The sequence below is a fragment of the Camelus ferus genome, chromosome 19 (assembly GCF_009834535.1).
Source record: "Camelus ferus isolate YT-003-E chromosome 19, BCGSAC_Cfer_1.0, whole genome shotgun sequence".
In the NCBI taxonomy this organism is placed as follows: Eukaryota; Metazoa; Chordata; class Mammalia; order Artiodactyla; family Camelidae; genus Camelus; species Camelus ferus.
The window spans coordinates 14,763,084-14,789,770 of NC_045714.1; the positions used below are offsets into that span (position 1 = coordinate 14,763,084).

General features: G+C 62.4%; 2 protein-coding genes across 9 annotated transcripts; one reads left to right on the plus strand and one right to left on the minus strand.

Annotated features, from left to right (window-relative positions):
* Nucleotides 1-36: 36 nt before the first annotated feature.
* Nucleotides 37-8,797, plus strand: BIRC7 (baculoviral IAP repeat containing 7). Of its 4 annotated transcripts, none has more exons than XM_032461554.1 (11): nucleotides 112-190; nucleotides 764-825; nucleotides 1,461-1,552; nucleotides 2,027-4,797; nucleotides 5,602-5,701; nucleotides 6,002-6,080; nucleotides 6,169-6,214; nucleotides 7,014-7,217; nucleotides 7,502-7,573; nucleotides 7,711-7,975; nucleotides 8,663-8,797. In XM_032461554.1, exons 4-10 carry the CDS (start codon nucleotides 4,470-4,472, stop codon nucleotides 7,968-7,970), a joined length of 1,089 nt encoding a protein of 362 aa, XP_032317445.1. In that variant the 5' UTR covers nucleotides 112-190; nucleotides 764-825; nucleotides 1,461-1,552; nucleotides 2,027-4,469; the 3' UTR covers nucleotides 7,971-7,975; nucleotides 8,663-8,797. The 4 variants fall into 4 exon arrangements, with proteins under 4 accessions (XP_032317444.1, XP_032317445.1, XP_032317447.1 ...); XM_032461556.1 differs by having other exon boundaries at nucleotides 3,956-4,797; XM_032461555.1 differs by lacking the exon at nucleotides 112-190 and adding an exon at nucleotides 213-436.
* A 189-nt stretch (nucleotides 8,798-8,986) lies between these two features.
* NKAIN4 (sodium/potassium transporting ATPase interacting 4) lies at nucleotides 8,987-23,252 on the minus strand. 5 transcript variants are annotated; one of them, XM_032461558.1, is made up of 9 exons: nucleotides 23,099-23,252; nucleotides 18,286-18,420; nucleotides 17,224-17,304; nucleotides 16,046-16,240; nucleotides 14,871-15,006; nucleotides 14,588-14,787; nucleotides 12,217-12,277; nucleotides 10,922-11,006; nucleotides 9,640-9,778 (listed from the first exon to the last, which is right to left on the minus strand). In XM_032461558.1, the coding sequence occupies exons 1-9, from the start codon at nucleotides 23,150-23,152 to the stop codon at nucleotides 9,769-9,771; spliced, it is 957 nt and encodes a 318-aa protein (XP_032317449.1). In that variant the 5' UTR covers nucleotides 23,153-23,252; the 3' UTR covers nucleotides 9,640-9,768. The 5 variants fall into 5 exon arrangements, with proteins under 5 accessions (XP_032317450.1, XP_032317452.1, XP_032317449.1 ...); XM_032461557.1 differs by having other exon boundaries at nucleotides 18,283-18,420; XM_032461560.1 differs by lacking the exons at nucleotides 14,588-14,787; nucleotides 14,871-15,006 and having other exon boundaries at nucleotides 18,283-18,420.
* Nucleotides 23,253-26,687: the final 3,435 nt, after the last annotated feature.

Sequence of the window (26,687 nt, forward strand, 5' to 3'; positions counted from 1 at the left end):
CTCGCGCCCGAGGGCCCAGTCTCGCGCGGCGGCTCAGGGGCGGGGCGAGCCCCGGAAGTCACGTGGGCGTGTCCAATGGCGCTGCGGGGGCCGCGACTCAGGGGGTCACCTACTGGGCCTCGAGCGCGCAGCCGCAGCGTGGGCAGTGGTGCTGCAGAGTCTCGGCGCCTGCAGCCGCTGGCTGGCTCAGGTAGTGGGCCCGATGACACCCCTGCGCTGGTCCCCGGGACGGGGAGAAGCGAAGCCAGCAAGTGCAGCCACTCCGAAAGCCACTTACAGCAGGCTGCAGTCCACTGTACCCTGCTGCTCGCCCCAAACGCCCCGCCGGCATCCCTCGGAGGGGCGCCCAGGCGCCGAGCTTTGCTGTCCTCGGGGCGGCTCCTTGGTTTCTGCAGCAGCTGTCCCGGTAGAGCCCTGGGCTCGGGCCTCCCTGAAGGTCGGCTTTGCAAGCACTCTTGGATCTACAAGGGGCTCCCCAGTTTATAACCAGTTTGCATGTTAGATTCTTGACTCCGGGTTTCACCACGGGAAGGAAAAGAGAGGTCAGCTCTGCATGGCGCCCTTTTGGGCCTTTTGGTCTCTGTTCAGGGGTGGACAGCCCCTTCTTGGCTCCAGCTTCCTGAAGGGAGCCCAGTTCCCACTTCCTACTCACTTCCATGCCTTAACCCACGGAAGGTTCCAGCCTGGATGTCCCTCCTGGCTCTTGGGCCCCTGTGACTACTTCCCAGCATGGCTTCCAAGTGGGTCTTTTCTTCTTTTCCAGCTCTGGCAGGTGTACCACCCTCACAAGGCCCAGGTCTGGGTCCTGTCCTTGTCCTGCTGAAGGTAAGAGGCCTGGAATGTTGGCTCTCTCCATTTCTGGTGGCCCCAGGTGTCCTTGGTGCTCTGTCTCCATCATCACATGGTCTTCTCAGTGTGTTGTGTCTTGACTCTTCCTCTTCTTATAAGGACATACATCATTGGATTTAGGGCCACCCTACTCCAGTATGAGCTCATCTTAACTTCATTCTATCTGCAGCGACCCTGTTTTCAAATAAGATCACATTTCCAGGTAACAGAGAGACACTATTCAGCCAGTACAAGGATCACAGGTGATGTCCACTGAAAAAGTTGGAGATGAGCTATAGGACTGAGCAGTGAAAGGAGTAGCCCCCAAAACTGAGGCCTGAGGAGGTGTGGTCAGACCAGCCTGCTGACCGGGGAAGGGGCAGACAGGATCTGGTAGCCACCACCTCCCCACTACCCTCCAGGCTGCCACCCTGCCAGCTGGGAAATCTGGCAGTGTCCCTCACTGATCTCAGTGAAGGGGGAGAGCGAGGGTCGTCCAGGGCAGGGGGCAGCGTGGTCCCAGCTGGCAGGAAACATGGGACCCCAAAAGCCCTATGAAGGGACTATGTGGGCCCAGCACTGGTGGCTGAAGCCCTCAGATCAGCCTCAGGGGAAGCCTTTTCCTCTGCCAGGCATGAGGACACAGGAAGGTTGGTGTCAAGGAGTCTAGAGCGAGCTTCCTGTAACTGCAGAGCACCACTACCATGGTCCAGCTGTGAAGAAGGTGAGAGAAAACTGCTCCAGTCTCACCTTTCCAGCCCAGCTTCTCTGGGACAGGGAGGCCCGGGTCCAGCAAGCTGGGGACAGAGTAGTTCCTGGCACAAGTAGGTGTGGTAGGGGCCTCAAATGACACTGACCAGCTCAGGCTTTGGAACAGCACAAGAACCTCTGGGGCAAAGATGGCCCAGCCCCAGGGTCTGTGCTGGGACCCATGGGCTCTCCCACTGTCCAGAACCCTCTGCTCCTGCCCTCCCCACCTGACCCTTGGCCATCCTCCAGCTTCCAGGAGCAGCTGAGTCCATGCAGGCACGGGGTACAGAGGTCTCCTCCCCTGCAGGTCCAATGGCAGAGAGAACCCACCCCATCCTGGACCCTCTACCTTCAGGCACCCCCTCTCTGCCGGACCCAGCTGGTATGGGATTGTGTATACATTGCCAGCATTGATTTAAAGAGATTTGATTTTCTACTTATTTCAAAGGCATATGGGCACGTGGTTAAAACCCTCGTCTTCGTACTCGAAAGTACAGGGTGGAAGACGGAAGGTCTCTCGCAGCCTGTTCAGGTTCCATTGTACAGCTGTGTAAGGACCCCTGGAGGGAGGTTCCTGCAGGGGGGTCCCTGGGTCAGAAGGCACTCACATTGGCCACCTGCATGTTGTCAGATCTGGCAGGTTGCCCCCAAGAGAGGCTGTGCCGATTCCCCAGCAGGGAGCTGGGGGTGGGGCCTAAGGGGCGGTGGCCCTGGCCATGGGTCCCTCAATGGCTGGCTTCTAGGGGCCTGCAGATGAAGACAGCCTTCCACCTCGCACCTCAGCTAGCACCTCCTGACTGGCTCCAGGGTCCCCCTGACCTGCCCTAGACAGCCTTGCACCTCCCTGTGCCTCTAGTGCCCTTGAGGACCAACCAGACAAGCCTCCACTGCAGCTGTTCCCTCTGCTTGTGGCACCCTTCCCTGCCCTCTGCACAGCACGCTCAGCTGCTTCTTCCTTTCTTCTCCCGTGAGAGTGGTCTGCCCTACCCTTCCACGGCTCCTCTGCACCTCATGCTCACCCTGGGGCCACTTGGGGCCCAGCCAGGTCATCAGTTGTCTGCAAGAGCTCTGCTCGACCCATGCCTGAGACGCCCTGCCCCAAAAAGGGCCTCCTTGTGAGCTTGAAAATCTACAGAGTGTGAAGGAGAGAGGGAGAGGCAGAAAGACAGAGGTTTTGAGCCCCTGTAATCTGTTCACCACCCCCACCCCCGAACTCAGCCCACATGGAGTTGGGATAGGCAGTACCCGTTTACCCTTGCAGCCTATCAGTTCAGCTTTCCCTGGAGGCCTGCTACCTGCTGACCATGGTTATGGTTAGCAAGCTCCCTGATCCAGCCCTTCCTGAAGCGGAACCCAGCAATCCTCTGGAGCCCTGGGCTGGGATCTGGGGCTGGAGATGGGACCTCTTACGTCTCCAGATGAGGTGGTCTGTCCCGTCAGTGAACATTTCAGGGTCTGCAGGACTGAGACAAGAAGGCCACCGTTCAGCCTTCCCTCCTCCCATGTCAAGCCCCATGTCATGTCTTCCACCCACCCCCAGCCTCCCAGCTCTGCCTCAAGGGGCACCTGGGCTTGGAGAAGGGCAGGAAGGAGCCAGGCTCAGCTGTGCTGAATCATCTGCAGGGACAGGCCGATCTTCCTGCCCAGGCCTGTGGCCACACATGCCCATGAAATCGTCTGATTTAATAAGCCCCAGTGATGTGGACTGGGCTGGGAAGACAGCCCTGAAGCTGTGGTCCAGATGGCTGCACGCGGGCCCATAGCTGGGTTAAGGTCTGGAGGTCCAGCCTCAGCCCTTGGGTGGGAGGAGCCCAGGATTGGGTCTGCCCTGGCTCTCGCTCTCCCCAGGCGGCCTCTGCTGGCCCCTTGTGGCTCTGCCCGCTGGCCACTTGCCCAGAGCCAGGGAACTGGGCCCAGCGGCTAGGGGTGCACAGGCTCTGAGGCCCCCAGGAGGGGAACCCACGGCAAGGACCCCTCTGGCATACACCCAGCATTGGCATGTTGCCCACTGCCTCCTGCTGCTTCCTGCAGTGACCCCCAAATAAAGTTCTTACACCCTGGCCTTGGTTTCAGGGTCTGCTCTGGAGAGCTCTACTCAGAGTGGAGATGAGGCAGTGCAGAGCATCCTTCTCTAAGGGGGAGTGAAATAAAACCCATCCTTCCCCCTCCCTCCACCCCTTTCGCTCGATTTCCACCAAACGTTATGACACTCTGGCCCAGGCTCTCGTGACCCCACAGAGAACCACAGCAGACATGGCTCCCACCGCCCACGTGACTGCCTTGGCTGCCCCGTGTCGTCCCTGTAGAGGAGGCTGCCCTCCCCTCCTGGGCGGCACTGCCTGCCTGGCTCAGGTGACCTGGAACCTTCTGCTTTCAGAGCCCCCTGGCGCCTGGCCCAGGAACTCAGAGCCAACCGACAGCAAAGCCCACCCTTTCTCCCCTCCCCTCCCCGGAGGTCCCAGAGCCAGGACCAGCCCTCTGCTGCCTCGGGAGGGGTCTTTGTGCTCTGGCCCCTCCCCTTGTACCAAGACACCACCTTCCCCTGAAGCGTGGAGTGAGGGCTGCAGCCCCAACGGCGGCCCCACCCGCTGAGGCCCCTGCCCAGGAGCCCCATGACACCTCCCACTGCAGGGAGCATGTGACACGGGCTGTCACACTGGACCCTTCCAGAAGGTGGTAGGCCCCAGGGCCCCTCCCAGCCCCTGGGGGCATCTGGTGGACAGGACTGTTCCTGCCCCGTTGCCCAGCTGTTGGAAGCGAAGGCCACGGCTGTTTACGGGCAGGGCCCAGGGACCAAGAGCCCCGAGGCGGGCTGGCTGGGCACATTCCAGGGCTGGCCGTCCAGGGGCCCCGTCGCGGCTGCAGAACTGGTCAGGACTGCTGTTTTCTCTATGGGGCTGGAGAACAGGGGCAAAAGTCAGTACTGTGGCCCGGAGCCGAGCCACTGGGTAGCTGGCGGCAGCCCTAATGAGGGACACCGTGAGCCCCACTTTCGGTGTGGCCACACCCAGCGCCAGGACCACACGGATGGGCAGATCCTGAGCCAGCTGCGCCCCCTGGCAGAGGAGGAGGAGGAAGAGGGGCCTGGGGCCTTGTCTGCCAGGCCCGCCTTCCCCGGGATGGGCTCCGAGGAGCTGCGGCTGGCCTCCTTCTATGACTGGCCGCTGACCAGCGCGGTACAGCCCGAGCTGCTGGCTGCCGCCGGCTTCTTCCACACGGGTGAGTCCTGAGGGCCTGGGGCCATCCAGGACCCTCCCGGGCTGGGGCTCCACCTTCTCCACGGAGCCCCTCCCCCATGGCAGGGAGGTGCTGGCCTGATGCAGAGGGCCGCAGGGCCCTTCCACACCTGTCCCCGGCCCTAGGGTCTCTCCTGGGCTCGTGCTTCAGATTAAGTGCACCCGGGGAGAGGCCAGAACAGCACAGATGGACCCTGGTGTCAGGGGTCAGTGGTGGGACAGTGGGGGCCGAAGGAGAAGCAGGAGGTGGGGGGCATCCGCAGGGCCCCTGGGGGCCAGGGACAGGCTCTAAGAGGATGAGTCTGTTGACAGCATGGGGTGAGACAGAGGTGAGGGCTGCAGGGGCAGAGATGCGGGGTCCCCACCCCCGGGTGGTGTCAGCCTCTAAAACCAAGCCTGGCAGCAAACAGTCCCTTCTTGTGGTCACTGGGAATCCATCCTGAGGAGGTGACGCCTAGGGTGGAGGTGTTGGGGGCACTTCTGTCTCCAAAGCTCTGCAGTGACACGGGATGTTCTGGCTGGGCGGCCCGTCCCTCAGCCTCTCTGTGAACAGCACAGACACCCAGCAGTTGCATTCCCTTCCCGAACATTCACCAAACATTTGCCTCGATTCTGGCAAGTGCTCCAGCCACTGTTACCCCCGTTCCCCCTGCAATAAAACAGGCACGAGTGAATTCCAAGGAGAATGCAGGGCAAGGGGGTGGCAGAGGCCAGTGGGAACCCCCAACCCCAGCCTTGGGGGACACTCCTGGCCGTGTGAGGGGCCAGCATCTCTGCTCTGCCCCAGGCCAGCAGGACAAGGTTCGCTGCTTCTTCTGCTACGGAGGTCTGCAGAGCTGGGAACGAGGAGATGACCCCTGGACGGAGCACGCCCGGTGGTTCCCCAGGTACTGGCTCTGTGGGGGGGTCCTGGGGCTGGGCGTGCACCAGCCTCCCCTGCCGTGTCCCGGGGTGTAGGGTCTCAGGGACGGGGCCCCATCCAGATGGCACTTGTGCTGTTTCTTCCTTGATGCTCAACAGACCCCGACGCAGCAGCCCCAAGTGTCTCCTGCGGGGAGTCTGGGGGAGCGGTAGATGATGGCGCCATCCCTGCCAGGCGGTCTGCAGGGCTTGCCCTGGACCTGGTGGGGGTGGCTCTCTGACAGGGCAGGCCCACTGGCCACGGGGCTCCTGACCTGCTCCCTCAGGTGTGAATTCCTGCTCCGGACAAAAGGAAGGGACTTTGTCTGCAGCGTCCAGGAGTCTTGTTGCCCGCCAGGCTCCTGGGTGAGTTCTGCCTGTTCTTAGGGCTTTGGGGGGCAGGCGGAACGGGTCCCTCCCACCCTGCTCCACAAATGTTCTCTGGTCCTTCCAGGACCGATCAGAGGAACCAGAAGACACGGGTCCAGCTGCCCCCTCAGGTGAGCCAGGGTGCGCGGCCTGGGCCCTGCTCCCTTGGGCATCTCCAGCCTGACTGTGGCTGGGGCTGTCGGGTGCCCCCTAACCTCCGCAGGACAGCCGAGAGTGAAGGGGTCTGAGCTGGCCTCATGGGGGGGCTCCACAGACACCATGTGTGCGTCCAGGACTCCAGTGAAGCCAAAGCCATCCCCTACGACCACAGAACTGGCCACCGTGGGCACGGCCATTCCCAAAGGTGGCCACGGGGGCGTGGAGAGGGGCGGCCTTTGCCGGTGTGTCTGCCAGTCACCCTTCAAGAGCTCACTTGGCCAGAGTCACCAGCACACAGAGGAGCCGCCGTGCTGAGCTCTGCTTCCCGTGTGGTGCTCAGGACCCAGTGGGGTAGGGTCTGAGGGGCTCCAGGGTTCAGGTCCCGTGCTTCCACCCAGCCCTGTAACACATGATTCTGCTCTCTGAGCCTCAGTGCTCTGAGCTGTGAAATGGGATGGAGCCAACCTCATTTGGGATTGAACGGGGTCCAGTGATGCCCCGGGAGCAGCACCTGGTGTGTCGCAGGACTGTCTGTGGCCGCTTTGGTCTCAGGCCTGTCACCTTCCCTGTGTGGGGGCACCTCTGATCCAGGCACTGGGAACACAGCCCTGACTTGGGCATGGCTGGAGCAGCCATGATGGCCACAGGGGCCCTCACGTGGAGGTGGCCCTGGTGACGGATCAGAGTGGCAGGCCACTGCCTCTTTCCCAGGACCCCGAGGCCCTGGGCCCTGCCTGCCCTGGGTCCAGCACCCCTCATACTACCTTGCAGATGCTGGGGACAGCCAGGAGTGGCCCGCGTGGAGCCAGTGCCCCGCCGTGCAGGCCGTGCTTGGGATGGGCTTCGGGCAGGGCCAAGTGTGGCAGCTGCTGCAGCGCAGGTACCGCCGGGCGGTGCCGACCAGCGTATCCGCGTCCCAGCTGGTGGCCGACCTGCTCCAGGAGGGGGACAGGGGCCGGGCTGTGGGGGCCAGAGGTACCTCCGCCTCTCTGGACACTGCCCCCACCTTTCCTGCCTCACTGCTCCCACAGTGCCCGGCACACAGTGTCCATGGCACCACGTGAGGTGCTGCACAGGCAGAGCGCCCCGGTGTGGAGGGGGAGCTGGGATTCTGGCGCGCTGGGCGGGGCGGGGGGCAGATGTGGGGGCAGGGGCTGTACTGCCAGTCAGAACTGGACCTCGCCTGCAGCCAGCTGTCTCTGGGCCAGGCCTTACCTCCCCGGGGACCTGGGCCTTAAGGCTCTTCTAACTGCCCACAGCTCCTGTCCACCTGGGGCCTGAGCTGCCCGTGCCCAGAAGAGAGGCCCCGTTGGAAGGAGCCAGGGAGCCAGGTGGAGGGGGCGCCTAGGGTGGGAGTGGGGCCGGGCCTCCTGCCTCCTGCGGTGGGGGCGGCCACCCCTGGTCTGGCCCGCCTCCCACATCTGCCAACACAGAGGGCTGAGGTCAGGGTGTGGGGATGGTGTCACAGGTCGCCCTTGTGGAGAAGCGGGTGGAGCCCAGGCCCAGTGGGTGCTGGTGGCCCCAGAGTCCCCAGGAGCGCGGGATGCAGAGGAACAGCTGCAGCGCCTGCGGGAGGAGCGGACCTGCCGCGTGTGCCTGGACCGCACCGTGGCCGTTGTTTTCGTGCCCTGTGGCCACCTGGCCTGTGCCGAGTGCGCACCCAGCCTGCAGCTGTGCCCCATCTGCAGGGCCCCCATTGGCAGCTGCGTGCGCACCTTCCTGTCCTAGGCCAGGTGAGTGTTTGGACACCAGGCTGCCCCTGAGATTTTGGAACAGGCCTGGACAGTGACCACAAGCATGCCGTCTCCTGTGGTCCTGATGGTGGCCCAGCGTCGCAGGGACCGGGGGGGGGGCAGGAGATGGCACTACTTACTCCCGCCACCTCCCTGGCCCCACAGACGTTGCCCGTCCACTCCCCCTGGTGCTTGGGTACCTGCACTGAATTCTTCTCAACGCAGCATCCCAGGCGGCCACTGCCACCCTGCTTGGGCGTGTTAAGCCACACCCACTGGGCACATCTCTGCCCGGGTTTCTTAGTGCTCAGAGGGATGGTGCCACCCGTCCAGCCGGGCATAGAGGGCGGCACCCTGGCCGAGGGTTGCTCAGCTTCGGGGGTGTATGGAGAGCACATGCCGCCCTTGTCAAGGGGAGGGGGCTGGGGTCTGCCTGAGCGTGGACCCCACAGGGATCCCAACCTGGGAGCAGAGTCCTGATGGAAATGCATGGTGTGGGGGGGGGGGCCCTTCGGCGTCACGGAGGTGGGGGCAGGAGCCACGGCCTTCTCAGGGTCTCTGTGCTCCAGGATCTCCCCAAGAATCTTCCGGGGTGGAAGTAGCAGGGAAGGAACCTCTCAGGGCTGAGGGGTCCCAGCCGGGTGGACAAGCCAACTGGAGCTGCTGCTCCCACCTCCTCCCCTCCAGGAGCTGTGAGTACCGCTCCAGGAGGGCACCCCACTCGCTCAGCCTGTCCCTTGGCCCACTCGGCGGCCCGTTGGGGATGGCTGAGCTGGTGTCCAGCACTGACCAGCCCAGCGAGGAAGAGGGAGCTGTGGACGGCTTGGTGGAGGGGGTGGGAGCCTACCTGTGGAAGCTTTGGAAGAGTCGAAATAAAGTGTGGGTTTTCCTTGGACAGTGCTCTGCAGCCTCTGTTCCAGAACCTCCAGCCCCTCCCCACTACCCTGCCCCAAACGGTCTGTCCCATTCCAGGCTATTTGCCCCTCCCGTTCGCTCCCCACTTTCCCTGGTTCTTCTCTTTGGCCTTGGGCCACTCCTGAAACTAAACTTGTGAATACCCCACAAGCCCCTGCATCTCAGAAACATGGTCTGGAGGGCAGGTTCCTTTTAATCCACTTGTGGGCACCTTGGGGGATGCCCTAGGACTATTTCATGGGGGGGGGGGGGACTTGAACAGGACCCGCCCCCCATCAGCACATTTCCAGGCAGCTCTTGTCCTGTGGCTCCTGGGCAAGCCCAGCCCCCACCCCAGGGTTCCACCAGCCACAGCACCTGGGGCAGGTGGGGCCTGGTGGGCACAGTGTTGAGTCAGGAACCTGCACTCGGGTGGGGGTCTCTAGGGACTCATGCTGACCTTCATGGTGGGGTCACACTTCCCCATCTCGCAGTCCTGGGGCCAGCCCCTCTCCCCAGCACGGGTGTGTGCAGCGTCTGGGTGCCTGGCTGCCCCAGGACAGGGCTCCCAGGGAAGGGGGCTCATTGGACAGCAGCCCCAGGCCTGCTGTGGACAGAGAGCAACCCTAGTGCTGCCAGAGGCCAGGTATGACATTTCCTTCTGTGTCTTTTTCTTTCTTTTTTTTTTTTTAAGAAAAAGGAAACAGCAAACTTTTTGATGTTGCATCCATCTTCCACCAGCTCAGGTCCAGTCACTCGACCCTGGGGCAGGTGCTCAGCCCCTGCAGGGTCCCTGGGGCAGGAAGGCCCAGTGCGTCCCGCTGCCTGGCGTCTGCTCACCATCTGCAGTGGGTCACTGAGGCTGGTGGGGTCACAGGAGGGGGTGGACGCTCCTTCACTTACGCAGGCCTGTGGGGGCGAGGTGGGGGTGAGCAGGGTCAGAGAACCCGGAAGGAAAGTGCAAGGGGTCAGCGGTCAGCAAGGGCGGCTGTACCCTGTTCCCTTCCAGAACAAATGGGACAAAATCCAAGAAAAGGAAGGCTTCCTGGCCTTTGGGAAAGGGCCAGGGGCAAGAGGCTGAACTTCTGCCAGGCCTGGCCAGGACTGCGGCTTGCCACGGAAATCTCAGGGCCTTGTCCCTACACAGCTGACTTTGGCCGCAGGCACCTCAGTGGGGTTTGGGCCAGGAGACTGGGAGCAGAATGAGGGGCTCACCTTGGGTCCCTCTGGCCACCCAGATCCATGGCTGGAGGGAAATCCCAGAAGCTTGTCCAGCCTGGCAAGCTCTTCCAGAGCCTGTGTGTCCAGGCCATCAACTCCCACACACCTTGCCCTGGCTTGGGCGCCCGAGCGAGGTCCCCTACTGTGGGAGCTGGACACCTGCTACCTCTGACGGCCCTTGGCTGACGTGGGTTACTTAGAGGATAGAAAGGCTGGGAGGCTGCCAAGAGGGCCAGAGTCCCCAGAGGGTAGCTGCAGTGTGGCCCCAAGGGCAGGCTTGTCCCTGAGGGCCAGGGTGGGACAGAGGAAGCACAGCCCTCCCAGGAGAAGGACCACCAGCTGCCTCTTCTGACCCCAGCTTTCAGGATTCCACGTGGGACAGGGCCCGCGGCAAAGGTCCCTTCAGAGGAGGTGGGCCAGCAGCCCAGGTGCCCCGACCTGAGGCCTGGGGAGTGCAGGGCCGTGGACACTGCTTTTCAGGAGGGAAGTGTGACCCTCCAATGGCAGGGAACACCTCACACTTCCTGCCACGGTGAGAACTGGGAAAATCGCCACGTCACCTCCCGGGAGGAGGCCTCTCAGCGCCTCCTGGGTCCCCGGCACAAAGCCAGCTCAGCTCCCACTCCCACAGACCCTGCTGGGTGCGGCGCTCTGCACCCCCAGTCCAGGCCTGCTGCCGGCGTGAAGAGACCTTGGGAAGGTGGGAGATGGATGGACGGATGGGTGATGGATGGACAGACAGAAAGACAGCTGCCTGGTGAGGCTTCCCAAGGTGGCTGTGCTAACCGCACTGGCCAGGCCAGCCGGGGCAGGCTCTGCGGCCGTACTTACAGGTACGCCTGCTGGAACAAGAGGCTGGAAGACTTTTCATTGACATGGTAGAGAGGAAATGGGTCAAATCCACCAATGAAATCAACTGAAAGAAACCAAGACCCAAATAAAACAAACCCAAACAATGGACAAGATGGCAGAGTGAGGTCGTCCCCAAGCACAAACACCCCTGCAGGGATGCAGAGGCAGAGAGGCAGCGGCCTGAGGTGGCGCCCCTGGCGGGCGGGCTCACACCCGGAGGATGAAGGGCGGACTCCCGCTGGGGGAAAAGCTTCAGAGGATGCTGGCGCTCTCAGGAGGCTGCGGGGGCTGCCCGGCTCTCCCAGTCACAGCACCTTGAGGTGGTGGCTGCACAGTGCATTCCTGGCCAGGGCTTGCTGAGCAAAGCTAACACATTCTGAACCCCAGGGCTGGCTCCCATGCGAAAACGTTTTAGTGCGACCGACACAGGAAGCCCCTTCCGTTTCTTCCCAGCCAGCTGTGGGCTGAGTGACGGTTTGGGGGTCTCACCACACAAGGACTGAAGGTATCTGGGGGCTGGTCCAGGAGTCAGCCTGCTCTCTGAAGGATGTATGGACCACCTACCCAACGGCCGCCTGACCTCTGGAAACAGGCTCTGAATTCAGATCCCAACCCCAGAGAAGCTGCTGCCTGTGGAGCCACGGCGCTCTCCCCGGGTGCTCCCAGCCCCGCCCACCCTGACTTCGTCCTCCTCTGCAAGGTCTTCCTCTTCCCAGGAGACCCTATTGGAGCCTGAGGCAGTCAGGGCCAGCGAGAGCACCCCAGCGTTGACGCTGCAAATTAAAGCACAGTCCAGGGGGCTCATGGGTGGGGGGATGTACGAATGGTCTCAGACGGGCCCAGCCAGAGCTGGGGCCTGAAGCGGCCCCAGGTGCAAGGAGGCACTCGGCGGGGCAGCGGGGCAGTCAGGGCACTTTCCTCTGTAGGTCAGAACTCAGCCTTCCGCCTGCAACAGCTGTGGGGATCACTGGGGGCCAGCCCGCAGCACAGGAGCCCCCAGCCCGGGGGAGCGGGGGTGCACTGCGCCCTGGTGCCGCAGCCCGGGACCCTCCTCATCTCTTCTCAGGTGGCTGGACCGTCCCCCAGGCCAGGGGGGCCAGGACAGGCCAGGACCTCTGTGGCACAGGGATCCATTTAAGAGGCCAGGTCTCAGGCCTGGGCCATGACAGGCCTCTGTAGTCGATGTTCAGCTTCCCTTTCCCTCCCCCACTGCCTGGTGGGGCCAGACGGCTCACTAAGGGGCTTTGGCAGGAGGCTGGTGGCCGCACACTTACAGCTGTCCTCCTCCTCGGTGAAAACACTGACCACATAACAGGCACAGATGAAGCCCAGGAGCTGAAAGACATGAGAGGATTCTCAGGGCGAGGACCCGGGAGCCGGAGAAGCATCATTACGGGAAGTGGGCCCCAGGGCATCCTAACTATGAGGCCACTGCCCTCTCGGCCTCTGTGTCCTCGCCTGTAAAACACAACAAGGAAAGAGATCCCTTGGCCTCCTAAGCTCTGGAGTTCTAACGGCGTCGAGTCCCCACTGTGGGGGGAGCACCTCTGCAGGTGAGGGGGACACATGAGGGTGAGGGGGCCAGTGGACAAGCAAGTCAGGAAGATGACCAAGCCCCTGCTTGAACAGGGGGTGAGATGCAGAGAGAAGCCCTGGGAGACCCGTAGCCACGGCCTGGATGGGCCCCAGGCCGACTGTGCCCCCAGCGTGACACCCCCATTACAGACGGGCTGTCCTCCCTGGGGTCTCTGGCCTTAAGCAGACAACCACTGGGTTTCTCCTCCTGGGGGAGAGGGCATCTAGCGGCAGCCACAGAGGACAAGTTTTGAGCCCACCAAGCTGCATGGTTTGGAAGAGAGTGCCGGAGAGAGAGACGGAGGCCTTTGCCCAGCAGGCGACTGCGGGCAGAGTGGATGGGGCTGGCTGCTGCCCTGCGGGAGTCGAGGGCTTGACCTGGCAGAGATTCTTCAGCCAGGCTCCTCAGAGGATGCTCAGACTGCAGGGGAAAGAGGACAGGTGAACGCCCGGGCCCCAGGGCTGCTAGGAGAAAGGGCTTCCACTGAGACGGGCAAGACCGGCACTGCCCACGGCTGGCCCCTCCGATCTCGCACAGCCCAGGCAACAGTAACCATGGGGTGAGTTACTCCCAAGTGTGGAGTTTACTGGCCTCATGGAACTGCATCCTCTCTGATGAGAACGAGGGGGCCCGGCTCCAGCCCTCAGCACACAGCGGCCTGGAGCAGACAGCAAAGTGCATCTCGACACTGCAGGGGCAGCTAAGGAGGGGCCCACAGCTCCCTGTGCTCCCAGGATCCTTGGAGGGGCTGCCCCACCCCAGCTCATCCCGGAGGCTCTGCAGAGGGAAGCCTCTTCCACAGAAGCTGGAAACCTGAGAGGTGGCCCAGGACAGTGAGCTCATGCCCTCTGACCTCCAAGCCCAGTAGGTCAGACCTCCACGCTCTGGGGCATCACCAACTGTCTGATCACCCCCACACCAGGTGGTGATCTCGACCTCCAGGACATAGCACAGAGGATGGTCCCAATGGTGGTGGGTCATAGGTGCCCCAGCTGCCCCGGGCAGACGTTCCCCCAACATTCCCCACCCTGCATGGTGTGGATGGTCCACCCATGGGCTCCCGCTCCCTCCAGCTTGGGGTGGCCAATGGGGAGCCCAGCAGGAGACTAGGGGGAGGGAGGGGGTTGGGGGAGAAGCAGGACGTATATCTCCCAATGCCTTGTCCGCAGGACTGCCTCCCAGCCCCGGGGCCACAGCTCTGCAGATCTCTGTGGTGTACCATAACTCCTCCCTGCGTCCCTTCAGGCCAGCGTGGCAACGGCTCAGCCACAGCCCCGAGGGAGTCTGGTATCCCATGTGGTCTCCAACAGGGCACCCACCCTTCACTAGCCCCCAGGAATTCACCTAATCTGAATGCATCATTTGTCTTGGTGGGACCTCGCCTGATCAGGGGAATAAACAGAAAAGATGTTTCATGGGGATTCCTGCCATGGAGAAGCTAAGCAGTCTTCTGAGAGAGGTGGTGGGGAAACTGCAGCCTGGGAGGGGACAAGAGGCTGGTGGAGGAAGGGGAACAGGAAGGCAGCCACTGGCACAGGAGCAAAGGGCTGAGGGAGCGAGAGACTGGCCCTCCGTCAGCGAGACCTCAGGGGGTGCACTTAACCTTTGTGTCTTGGTTTCTTCACCACAGAACAGGCCCAGTGTGCCTCCAAGGAGGAGGTGGAAGCCTGTCTGTCCAGGCGGCAGGTCAACGGCTCCTCTGTGCCTGTCTCTTTGCCGTTGCACAGCAAACTTGAGACACCTTCCCAAGCAGCCTTTCCTGGCACCGTGGGCCCAGGGGGAGGCCGCCCACAGGAGCCTGGAGCTCCTCTTGGGAGAACGGGGGGGGGGGGGGGGGGGGGGGGCGCAGCCCTGGGCGCTGGCCGCGGTGCTGAAACCTCCACAGCCGCCCTGCTCCTCCTCGGCGGGGCGGGGCGCCGGGGAAGGACGTCCCAACTGCCTCTCCTGTGCCCTCCAGTCCCTCCTCCTCTCCTCCTCCTCCTCCTCCTCCTCCCCCTCCTCCTCCGGATTCGGCCCAGCTCTTCCGTGAGGCTCTCAGACGGCCCGCAGGACCTGCTCCCCCAGCCCACCTGTGCAGCCAAGGGCCTGCTGCTCCTGGACCCCCGAGGACAAACAGCAGAGGCTGACAGGTATTCAGAAACTCGCACTTCACTGCAGAAATCCCCAGCGGTGTCTCCCCCAACAGTGCACAGCGCTTGCGCACCAACAGCACGATGGAAACGCCCTGCGAGAATCGTCACTTGTCCTTTTCCAGTTTCCTTTCTGTTGCCTGTTCACAAACCCTGTCAGTGACTTCAGAAGTTCTGACTTGTATCCTTGGCAAGTGGTTCTTTCTCTTTTCGAGCAACGTACCCTGGTTCCCACGTGTTTTGGGGTAACCGGAGCCCTCTTTTTGCCTCAGCGAGTAAACCGTGGTGGGAGAGAGGAGGTCCCAGCACCTGAAGGAGGGGCAGCGCCCAGGCGCCCCGAAGTCTGGCTTCTGTTGGACCTGCAAGAGTGGGGGAGCGGGCAGCCCAGCAAGCTCTCACGGCTGCCCCCACGGTCTCGAGCCTCGTGCCAGGGGAGGCCCTCAACTTGGGATTCAGTTTCCGATGTCAGCTGCCAGCGCAGAACCTTTGTCCTGTAAACCCGACACCCACTGGGACATGTTGGCATCGACCCAGGGGGTCAGGAGCCCCCAGATCTGACCAGTGCCCTGCGGTGGCCCACCGCGCGTGCCAGAGCCCTGGAGTCGGCCAGCTGCCAGGCACTTACTTGCTCAGCCCACTCTCCGCCCTCCCTCCACATCAAATCGTTTCTCTGCAGACAAAATGCCTGATGTCTACTGAAGTTTGAACTTCAGATACACGATGAAACTATTTTTAGTAAGTACAGCCAAAAAGTGGCATGGAACACGCTTACAGTAAAACTTACTTGCTGTTTATCTAAAATTTAAATTTAACTGGGCTTCATGCATTTTTATTCACTGAATCTACACCCCTAACTCTCAACGTAGCAGGAGCTGAAAGCGGCCAGTGTGCCAGCTGGCTAGGTCTCCGCCCCCCTTTCCACGACCCACTGTCGGGCGGACATGGAAACAGTCCTTCTGACTTGGAGGAGGCTGTGGAGAAGCTCTCGGGGCTCCTCACCTGCCCATGCTGCCTCCAGGGTGGGGAGAGGGCTGCAGGAGCCTCCATCCTGATCCCTCCCACAGAGGGCCCCCCCTCACCTGGCCCCCCCCACCCCACAGCATCACCAGAGCCTCCGGTTCTGTCCCCTCGTTTCATCCTCACTCCGACCCTGGGGTTGGAGTCAGTTCCGAGCCCACTTTACAGAGCGGGGCACTGAGGCTGAGGTGGCCCAGGCCACACAGATGGGAGAGGGGGTGTGGTTCCTTAACCCTTGGGCAGGGATGGGTGGGAAGGGGCTCCCAGCCCTGGCAGAGGACGGTGGTCCTGCCTTGTGCAGGAAAGGCCTGGGACCTGGTCCCATAGCAGGATGAGCCCCCTCCACCCTTCCCCTCCTTTCCTCCCCTCCCCCAAGCTCACCGCCACCAGGATCTGCAGGGTGCTGTGCAGGGCCTCCACGTAGCCATGCTCCAGGGTGCAGCCGATGGCCGGCACTGGGGCCTGGCTGTCTAGAGGGCCCAGGCCAGCTGCTGGCTCCTCTCGCAGACAACCTGGACCATGCTCACGCCACCAGGAGCGGTGCCGGGAGAGGTTGAAGGTCAGGAGCTTGCTGTCCTGGGGTGAGGGGGTGGAGCTAGGTTAGTGCCAGGGACATGGTCAGCCTCCACCCACCCCAGCCCAGCGTGGGCCCCCCAGCCCAGCGTGGGTGCCCAGACCTCCCACTTCCCCTGCCTGCAGAGGGGGGCAGGGGCACCAAGGCCCTCTCGGCCATTCTCCTGCAGGGAAGGCCTTGCTGTTCTTGCCAACAGCCCCCGGCTCACAGCCCCTCCTCCAGGAAGGCCTCCCTGCCCAGGTCGGACCCCCAGGACATGCTCTCACAGTGCCCTGGGCCCCTCCCTCACCTCTCCAGCGAATGCTGCCGTTTCAGGTGTATTTGAACTAAGGTCTGTCTCTCTCAGTGCCGCCCCAGGTATGGTCCCAGGGAGCAGGGGCCGTCTGCCCCACCGCACACCTGCCATCCCACTCCTGAGCATTGTGCAAGGATGAACTGAAATGCTTTGTGTGAAGGGCCCAGATCAGCAGCTCAGGCAGGATTCACTCACACGGGCGCTTCCGCAGCACATGGCTTGGATGTGGTGCCCCCTCCCCACAGGAGGGACCCTGGGCTTTATCAGCATTTGAAAGAGCCGCAGGAGGACAGTGTCCCCTCTGGCCACACCGGTGCTGTTTCCATCTGCATGCCTCTGCCAAGGCTGGGCCCTCTGCTCCCCTTCCCCAGTCCTGACTCTCCTTCCAGGCACTGCCCAGGCTCCAAGGCCCCCTCTTCCAGGAAGCCTTTTTTGGTGCATCTCCTTCCAGCTGGTGACCACTTGCCCAGCAATGCCCACAGCCCCTCATCCATCCATCACATCACTTTCCCCAGACATTCACTGAGTCACTGCTGTGGGCCAGGAGTGCTCTGAGTGCTGGAGACAGAGGCATGAACGTTCTCTGCCTTGGCCGGGGGAAGCAGGCGACAGACAGACAAACACATCCAGTGCCCACGGGGCCTGGCCAAGACCCCCTCCGTTTTCGTGAGTTCCCCCCATTTTACTCACCTTGGAGAGGCCTCCCACTTCCAAGTAGAAGCAGATAATGAAGATGTTCCAGGTGATCCAGGCGGCTGCCCACACAGCGTACTAGGGAGACAAGAGAGGGTAGGGGGAGGTGAGCCCAGACCTTGGAGGGGAGGGAGCCCAACTTGCTTTGGCACAGTGCCTTTGGAGGACGAGGCCTCTGCAGCAGTAGAGGGGTCTCTGCTCCCTGAGTCTGGAGGCCAGGGTGTTCTGTTTGGAGGATGACCATCCCGAGCCCCCTAGGGACAGGTCTCAGCCATGGAGCCTCATACACTGTGCCAAGAGGGTGGCTGGGCTCCTGCTCCCATGGGAAGAGGGGCGCCCAGGAGATGGGGCTGCCGGGACAGCCAGCTGGAAGGACCCAATCTCCTGGCCCAGAGGTGCCCATGGCCCGTCCCAGGTGGACCAATGATAAGCAAGGGTATGAGCAGTCTGAACCCCCAAAATCCACCCAAAGAGCCCCTGAGATCTGCTGCAGGGAAAGGAGGGCTGCCAGCTGGCACCTGCTTTTGTCAAGTTTTACTGAGATGCAGCCACGCCCGGGCTGTGCCAGTGCAGAGCCAGGTACCCTCCACGGAGACCATGGCCCACAAAGCTTGGGAGACCCACATCTGGGCTTTTACAGAGAAGTGTCTGCTCCAAGCCCTGGTCGAGACCAATTATTTTGATCTGCACTGAACGAGAATGCTGCTCCGCTTGGAGCAGAACTTTCTGGACATTGTTTGAGCATCTCCAGAGACGGGATGGCAGTGGGGGGAGGGGCGGGGCTGGTGTACACTGGGTTCCAATCCTGCCTTGAACCCCCAGCAGGTGCTCTGCACCCCAGTTTCCCAGAACCATCCCCAAAGCCACAATTTCCAGGTCTGAACTCTGGAACTTATCCAGGCTTTGGGAAGGTTTGAGCCCGGGGTTCTGGAAAGATGGTGTATGGCTGAAATCCTGGCCTTTCCGGGTTTCCTGACAGAACTGTCACTGGAGCCCCCCTGCCAGACCTCCCACCCACCTTCCTGCAGGGGAAGGGCCGGAGCACAGCGGACTCACCACCACAATATAACGAGGCCTGTACTGGATGGTGCCGAAGAGCCCCAGGATGACCACTACAATGTGGACGAAGGTGGCCAGGATGGGCACCCACTGGTAGCCCAGGAAGTCAAACACCTGCCTCTCCAGGGCGGTGACCTAGGAGCAGAGCGGGCCTGTGAGGGGCGGCGGACCCCCTGGGGGAGGCCTCAGCCCCCCTCTCCTGCCTGATCATCACCATCCAACACCCACTGCGGTCCTGGCTCTTCCAACAAAAATCTCCAAATGAGTTGGATGGGCCTGGGAGCATCACTGCTGGGGTGTTCCTCCTCCAGTGAGCCCCCGTCCTCAGTTTCCTCATCTGCAGAATGGGCTCACAGGGGGCTGCCCTAAGGGGGCTGTAGGGCCAACAGCAAACAGTGGAAGGTGAAGGCCTGGGACACGGGTCCCAGGGTGCTCTCGGCCGTGAGCAGATGCTGGGCTCCTAGGCCCCCCAGATCAGCACCCTCCTCGTCTGTGGGGCTCTCTCACCATTTTGGGGTACTCCTCCCCTCCGAGGACTTTCTTTACCCCAGCTCTGTGGACGCCAGCCCTGCAGGCATGGCCAACAGAGGACCAACTCGAGGGAATCAGAGACACCTAAGGAAACTGCTGTTTCATACGTAGGGAGACAGACTGGCTCTGAGCTCAGTTGACTTCAGGAAGCAGTCATTCATTCCTTCATTCACTCATTCATCACGTTTGTGGGCCGACGACACACTAGGAGAAAGTACAGCTGAATCCGCTGCACCCCAGACACCATCCCACCCGTGTTGAGGACAAGGAAAGCTGGCGCAGCAAGGGCAGAAAGGACCAGCACGTCCTGGAAGGATGGTGGCAGAGAAGGGACAGCAACCCAGCAGGGCCCATGGCTGCTTCCCACGGTTTCCCCACAGGCCCACTGCGCGCCCAGCACTCATTGCCACTGGACAGACTACGGAGGCAGGCGAGAGCCATCCCGAAGCACAGCGCCAGCAGAGGCGGAGACAGGGTGTCAGCTGAGCCCTGGGGCGGGGAGGACTCTGAAGGGCCGGGGGTGGGGTGGGGAGCCCCTCCCAGCAGGTAGCCTCAGGCATGGGAGGGAGACGCCAGTCTTCCCACAGCCAGGCAGGCTAGGTCACTGCATGCCCCTCCTCAGGACTAGCTGGGCTGAGACCAAGAGCAGAGGGGAGAGGGCAGGACGGGGTGGCAGGGGCCAGCCTCCCTCCCACATGGCCTGCTGGCCACAGCCAGGGAGCTCCGCACCCCTATCCCCCACCCTGGCCTGTGTCTTGGAGCCCTCTCCGGACCCCGACCAGCCCCCAAGAAGCAGCTGCTGTGGGAGCGTCCTGGGCACTGCCCAGCTGCCATGGACGGCCCCGAGCTGGGGGCATATATTTCCAAGAGGTTTCAGGGAGGGGGACATTCCAGGCATGCCCCTTGGAGGGCTGGGGTCCGTCCTAGGAGACAGCTGGGGTGGAGAGGCAGGAGCAAGTGCACAGCAGTGCATCACATCAGGAAATGGCCCTGGTGTTCCCACCAGGACAGCGTCCCCCTGCGAGTCACGAGGAGGAGGCTCCCAGCCACGGGGCAGAGCGCCTCCCCTCCATGGCTGAGGTGGACGCCGTCAGGCTGCAGCCTCCCTGATCACAGCCCTGTGTCCTTCACCCCCAAGGTTGCGAACCTCAGCGACAGTCCTGCTCGGTGGCTTTCTAGGAAAGGGACAAAGGTTGGAGGGTGCTAACAGGCTGGGGATGGCGAAGAGGGGCCAGTTCAGGGCCGCAGACACACCCGGGGGTGACAGCAGAGACGTAGCTGTGGGTTACAGGCCCCCACGTGCCCAAGTTCCCACCGCTAAGCTCGATCCCTAACTGCAGCCCCAACAAAGTCCCCACACATGGCACAGAAGAGAGTGGTAATTATGTGCCAGGAAGCAGGGGGAGGATTGGGGGCTCCTCAGAGGGGTCCTTGGCGCTGATTCTCAGAGCTCCCCCCCAGTCAGCAGGCACAGGACAGAGGGCTGCCCAACAACCTCCATGCCCCTGGACAGACCAGGCCAGACATTCACACGGCAGGGAGGACCTTGACAAGTCAAGCTCTGGGCCAAGGCAAGGGCTCCAGCCACTGTCTGGTCTGGGCTCCAGGGCCAGGGGCTGGGAGCTGGCTGCGCCCCAGGGCTGGGGGCTGTGAGCTGGCTGGGCCCAGGGCCGGGAGGGGGTGTGTGTGAGCTGGCTGTGGCTGCGAACAGGCTGCCACACTCAGGGCTCTAAGCCACACCCAGTGTTACCTCACGATGTCCGTGTGTAGGGGTCCAGGCACATCTTAGCTGTCTTCTCAGCTCAGGGTGTCACCAGGGTGTAAATCAAGGGGCCAGCAGGGACTGAGCAGGGTCTGTCCTGAGCCTCCTGACCTGGGTAGGGGGCTGCATTCTTTTGGGATGACCGAAGCTCCTGGCCGGACAGGGTGTGCATCCCTGCTAACCACTCTCTAAGTCTGAGGGGGTTCCCAGGGTCTGCTCACAGAAGACAGACCCTGCGCTGGCAGGCTGGCCAGCACAGGTGGCGGCCTGTGGGACATCTTTTCATTCTGAAGCCAAAGCACTGGAAGGCTCAGCACCCTGAGATGCCTCAGTGGCCGCCTGCCCACCCCAAGCCCCTCGCTGAGCCCTGGCTCCTGTCAACGCCTGGGGCACAGCCCGGGAAAGAGTGGGCAAAGGTCAAGCTATTCTTCAGGGAGAAGGCCCCGGGATGGTCGGGCCTTTGTCCCATAGCTGGGTAACGAGAAAACTCGCACACTTGTCAAAAACAGAAAAGCAAGCCAAGGACCACCCCGCCCACAGCCTCCCCCTCGGCTCCCCAGCCCCACACACGGTGACCAGAGCGGAGAGGGTGTCAAACCTCTTCCCACTACGCTGGCCCCTCCACTGGGCAGAGCAGGGGTGGGTGGACAGCCAGGACAAAAGGCTTTTTCGTAGTCCCTGCTGCCTTTCAGCTCTGGCCACTGGCAGCACGGGGACACAGCTCTGTTCTGCCCTCAGGCTCACCTGGCTGAGACCAAAGAGTCTGCGAGAAGCCCCATCCAGGGAAACCCTGCTGCCCTCCAGCCTAGAGAACCACCCCGCATCAGCTGTAGTCAGAGTCCCAGCGGCCTGTGCCAGGCCCACCTGTGCACCATCCCCTGTCCTCTGCTGGCCAGACAGGCAACATGGCCCAGCCTGATCCCCAGAGCCCTGGGGCCTCCTCCCTCACCCACTGCAGCTGTTCCTGCTGCTCTGAATCTCAGCCCACAGTCGCCCTCAGGTGCATCCCTCACACCAAACTCAACCCACAGAAGCCAAAGTCATGCCACCGCCGAAGCAACTCTGCTTCCTGATGCCCGGACACGGCCAGCCAGCTGCCAGCCTCCAGACTGCAAAGTTCCCCGTCAGCCGGGGCTCCTCCTGTCCTCCTACCCATGATCCCTTCTTCCCTTCCCTGCCCCCTAGCCCCATCCCCAGGACGGATTCTGGCCACAGAAGGAGCCCTCCCACCCAAAGACAGTGAGTGACACCTCTGCTCCAAGGCTTGCAATAGCTCCCTATTGCCAGCGCAACAGTCCTCAGGCCTCACAGCCTGCTGCAGAGCCCAGGCTCTCCCTCCACCTTATCTGTCCAGCAAAACCCTGCAGACCACCCACCTTCCTCCATGCTCCCCATCAGCCTGCCCCCCATGCTTCTGCAGCACTCAGCTCACAGGGCAGCTCCAGTACTCCTTCCTTCCTCCAAACAGGACATACCAGCCTGTGCATCTCAGCCCCCTGCCAGCCCTGCCCCCAGGCAAAGGACAGGACCCCAATCCTGGCACAGCCATGGGTGCAGGAGGACTTCCTACTCACAACATCTTTGAAGCAAGCCCTTCCTCCTCCCCATCAGCCCCCTCTAGCTCAGGAGGAAGCACCCTGCCAGCTGAGCCAGGAGCACACCCAGCACCCTTCCACAAAGCAGCATTTCCCTTTTAAGACCAGAGTTCCAGGAACCTATCAGCATCTTCTCCCCAGCCCTGGGCCTCTACTCCAGGGCTCTAGGAGTGAGAACTACTCGGAGTCCCTGGAGCTCTAAGGGCAGGCGAAAACTTGGCCAAGGGATGTCCAAGTTCTTTGACAAAGCTTTGTACCCAGGGGGCCCAGCTAATCCTGGACACAAGAGACAGAAACGCAGCCCCAGGCACCCGCCTCTTCTCCACTCCCCATCTCCCCTGGCCAGGGCAAAAGGGGAGGGGCCACCTCCTCCACCGGCTTGGGAGGGGCCAGGGGCCGGCAGGGTGGGCCTCACACACCCCACACCCCCCACACCCCAAGACAGACACACACACACCCCTGTACACGCTCCTTGCGTGCACACTTGGGGCCACACACACTTTCTGTCACGCGTGGACGCCGGTGCCCCTTCCCCGCCGCGCGCACAGGACTTGGAGATCGCGGGCTAGGCGCCCGGGCCTGAAGGCTTTTGTTCCTCGCCAGCCAATTCCAGCAGCTCCCCAGCACCTGCCCAGCCGCTTGGGGCCCCGCGGCTGCCCCCGAGATCCGCGCGCGAGCACACACGCTGTGGGGCTCGCGGGGTTGCACCGAGGGGCCGTCGGGGTCGCGCACAGGGCGCTGGCTTCCCACGCCCCTGGCAGCTGCCGGGAACTTCGGCCGCAGAAGCTCTCGGGTCTGAGCTGTGCCCAGTCAGGAGCCTCCAGAGGCAGGCGCGGACCCAGCGGGCAGGGCTGGGGTCGGGGGACGGCGCCCGGATCCCCCATTGTGCAGGGACTGCGGGTCCCGAGGAGGGGTCGCCGCTCACCAGCTGGAAAGTGCAGAGGAAGATGAGCGCGCAGCGGCCAGAGCAGCAGCCCATGATGTCTGCCCGGCTCGCGGGCGTCGCCTCTGCCAGTCTGAACCAGAAGCCACCCGCGCGCGGGATGCCCAACGCCTCGGCCCGCAGCCCCAGCAGCGCAGCTCCCCCCATTCCTGCCCCCCCGCCCCGCCTCCGGCCCCGCCCCGCCGCGCAGCGCCCTGCCCGCCCCGGCCCCTCGGCCCCGCCCCACCCTGCAGACCACCCCCATTCCCGGCCCTGCCGGCTCTGCCCTAGATCCCTGGTCCCTTCAGTCCCTGGCGGCCCCTGACCCCGCCCCACAGACTTGAGACCGCCTCTGGCCAGGTCGCACCAGGCACATCCCTCCGTCCTCCCGCCCTCCCCTCGCCGGCCCTTGGCCCTGGGCCAGTCCCTGCGCGCCCCCTCCTCGGGCTGCCCTCGGCCCAGCTCCGCCCCTCGGAATAACAGCTGCGCCTCGTCTTTCTCCCACAGCCCCAGACTGGACTGGAAGCCTCTGAGGGGCTTCTCGCCAGCTGGGGAGGGGGCGAGGAACCCTTTCTTAAAGGGGCGATGGCACGACTCCTCAGGCTGTGTGGAGCGGTGAGGGTCAGCCTGTGGCCCAGAGACAGACCCAAAGCTGCTGCAAAGCCACTCCGCAGAGTCCAGGAAAACCCCATGATACTCTCCTGCCAGGCATCTCCTGGGTCTTTGAGTGACCTACCCAATCAGCCTCCTTCCTGGTGAGGCCTCAGGCACACCGCATTCCTGAGGCATCCTGGACCAGCTCAGAAGTCCCCCTCCTGGGGGTGAGGACCCAGGAGTAGGAGGAGGGGTGAGCTGGCCTACCAGGAGCTCACCTGCCCAGGCAATGTGGGGGGACCTGCAGGCCAGGTCTGCTCTTTGAGGGGCCAGGCCAGGGTCAGGCCTGAGGGGAAGAGAGGGACCTGGGAGACCTTGGGTTGCAGGCAGCCCTGGGGCAATGGTCCTGCATTTAGTGGGGGGAGGACTGGGCCAGGACCCCGATGTGCAAAGGTGCAGAGGTGGGACTGACAAGGTGTGGGGCAGATGGTGAGAGGGGAGGCAGGTAGGGTGGGGCCCAGCAGTTTGGGCACAGACTAGCTTGGACTTTATTCTGTTGGTCATAGGGAGCCACTGGGGTCTAGATCAGGGTAGGCCGTGACCAAGTGACTCTTGTGCTGGGAGGCAGGAGGTGGTCCTGGCCAGGACCTAACAGAGTGGCAGTGGGTGGGGGGAGGGGGCACAGCACATTGCATTTCAGCTTTGGGCCATTGTTCTTGGCTCCAGGGGTCCAGGGCCAGGTCCCAGCCCTGCAGTGATGATGGGCACTGGACATCGGGTCTTTGGAGATCTGGCTGCCCTGTTATCAGCTACCCCCTTCACGCAGGAGGGACCTGAGACTAATTTCCCATGGCAAGCTCAGTTCCTGACCTCGCTCATGTGATTTCACAGACTAGCCAGAGTTTTCCCATGCGAGTTTTTGGCTGACTGTCCTGCAGTCCCTGGAAGCGGGAGAGGCCAAGTTCATCGGTACATTTGATGGAGGAGCAAGGTCAAGTCCTCCTAAGGTCTTCAGCGAATTGGGGATGAAGCCGCACCAGATGCCTAACCCAGGCTCTACTTGGGGGGGCAGCTCCCAGACCCCGGCAAACAGAAGGGGTGGGAGGAAAGGTCTGGTGAGCTGGGAGGGGGTCCTCAGGCTGTTTGTCAATGGGAGGGAACAGGACGCCCGTGGGGCACAAGGAGGGCCCCGGACACCACTCAGTACAGCCACGGTGGGGCTGGGCCAGGGGAGCAGGAGGGGCCTCTGAAGCCCCCCAGAGTGACACCCAGTCCCTGGCATGATGACTCAGCAGGCCTGAAGAGACCCCCCTCCTGGGAAAAACTTGGACTCACTGCCCAAGGTCTTTGACCTTCCTTGCACGTCTTGACCTTCACAGTGAGCTGAGTGAGAGTGGCAGGACTCCCCAGGAGGGTGTTCATGAGAAATGACTCAGTGAAGGAGCAGGTGGCAAGGGGATCTCTTCAACGGCAGCATCGTGAGGTGTGGGCCTGTGACTGCTGTGGGGGAGGGGGTCTGGCCGCAGCCCTGGGCTCCTCCCACCAGACGCCAGCGACACTCCTGCCAGTCATGAAGGTCAAAGACGTATCCAGAGAAGGACAAACGTCCCTTGGGACCGCCCTCACTCTTGTCCAGGTGGCCTCGATTTTATAGAAAGCCCTGCGTCTGCTCCGAATGGCATAGATCAAGGGGGCGGGACGGGGATCGCGTCGCCAACTGACAGTCCTGGAATGGAGCAGAGTAAACGTCTCCCCTGCACGCATTTGCCCACCTGTGCTGGGACGCGTGGGGAATGGCTGCCACTGCGCTGTCTGCAGACCGAAGCCAGACTAAATAGTTGTAGTTTCCAACAAGCGCCGGAAAAGAAGAGCGCCGTTCAAAACCGCGAGAGACCACTTCACACGCACTGGGATGGCTGGAACCCACAGACAGACACAGCAGGCCTTGGCCAGGACTCAGAGACACCAGAACCCTCACACCCTGCTAGAGAGGGCGCAAAACAGTGCAGCCGCGGTGGAAAACTGCCCGGCAGACCCTCAGAGGTTAAATGTGAGGTTACTGTAGGGCCCAGCATTTCTATTCCTGGGTATTTTCCTGAAAGAAACAGAAATACCCTCATAAAACCGTGTGCACAGCGTTTCAGCACCAGCGTTTCTAATAGCCCAAGCGGAAACAACCCAAGCGTCCCTAACTGGGTGGATACATCTAAAATGTGGTCCAGCCGCTGAGGGACTGTCCCTTGGCTCCAAGAAGGAATCAAGCTTCGGATATGCGCTGTACCTCGGCCGAACATTGAAAACGCCAAGTGAAAGGAGTCATCGTGGGCCATCCATTCCTGAAAACTGATGCCAGGGGAGGGGGGAGCCCTGCTAGCCTCCCCTTCTGGCACCTCCTGGCGGCCTCCTGAGCGTCACCTGTTCCAGAAGTACACGTCCTGGTGGAGGGGTCAGGGATCCATCAGAGCAGCTCAGACACTGACCTCTCACATGTGGGGCTCTGCATGGGGTCGATGGTGTCCATATACCCAGGGCAGGCAAGCTGCTGTGGACGGGACGAGGGGCTCCCCCCTACTCCTGCCCCGGAGTGCAGAGGGCAGCAAGTCTATGACTGGGTCATCCCTGGGCTGTGGGGTTTTACATAACACCTCATTTCACATTCCTTCTTGCTGAGGGTTAATGGTTCCTGAGAGCTGAATGGTGCCAGATCCGCATTTGACGTAGACTCCCAGACAGGAAGTCACTGATCAGAGGCACCCACACCGGCCTCCGGATTCAGGACAGCAGAAACGGCAATGCTGTGAGTCAAGACCAGAGAACAGGGGTGAGCTCTCTTCAGGCCCCCAGCAGACCGCCCAAGGGGCTGGGGGACGGATGGCAGCCTGACACCGGGCAACAATGCCAAGTCAGCAAGGCGAGGTCAGGAGTGCTCGCACCACCCGCGTCTGAGCACTGACAGCACGAAGGGAGGAAGCCCTGCTCTGGGGTCTGCGGACCGAAC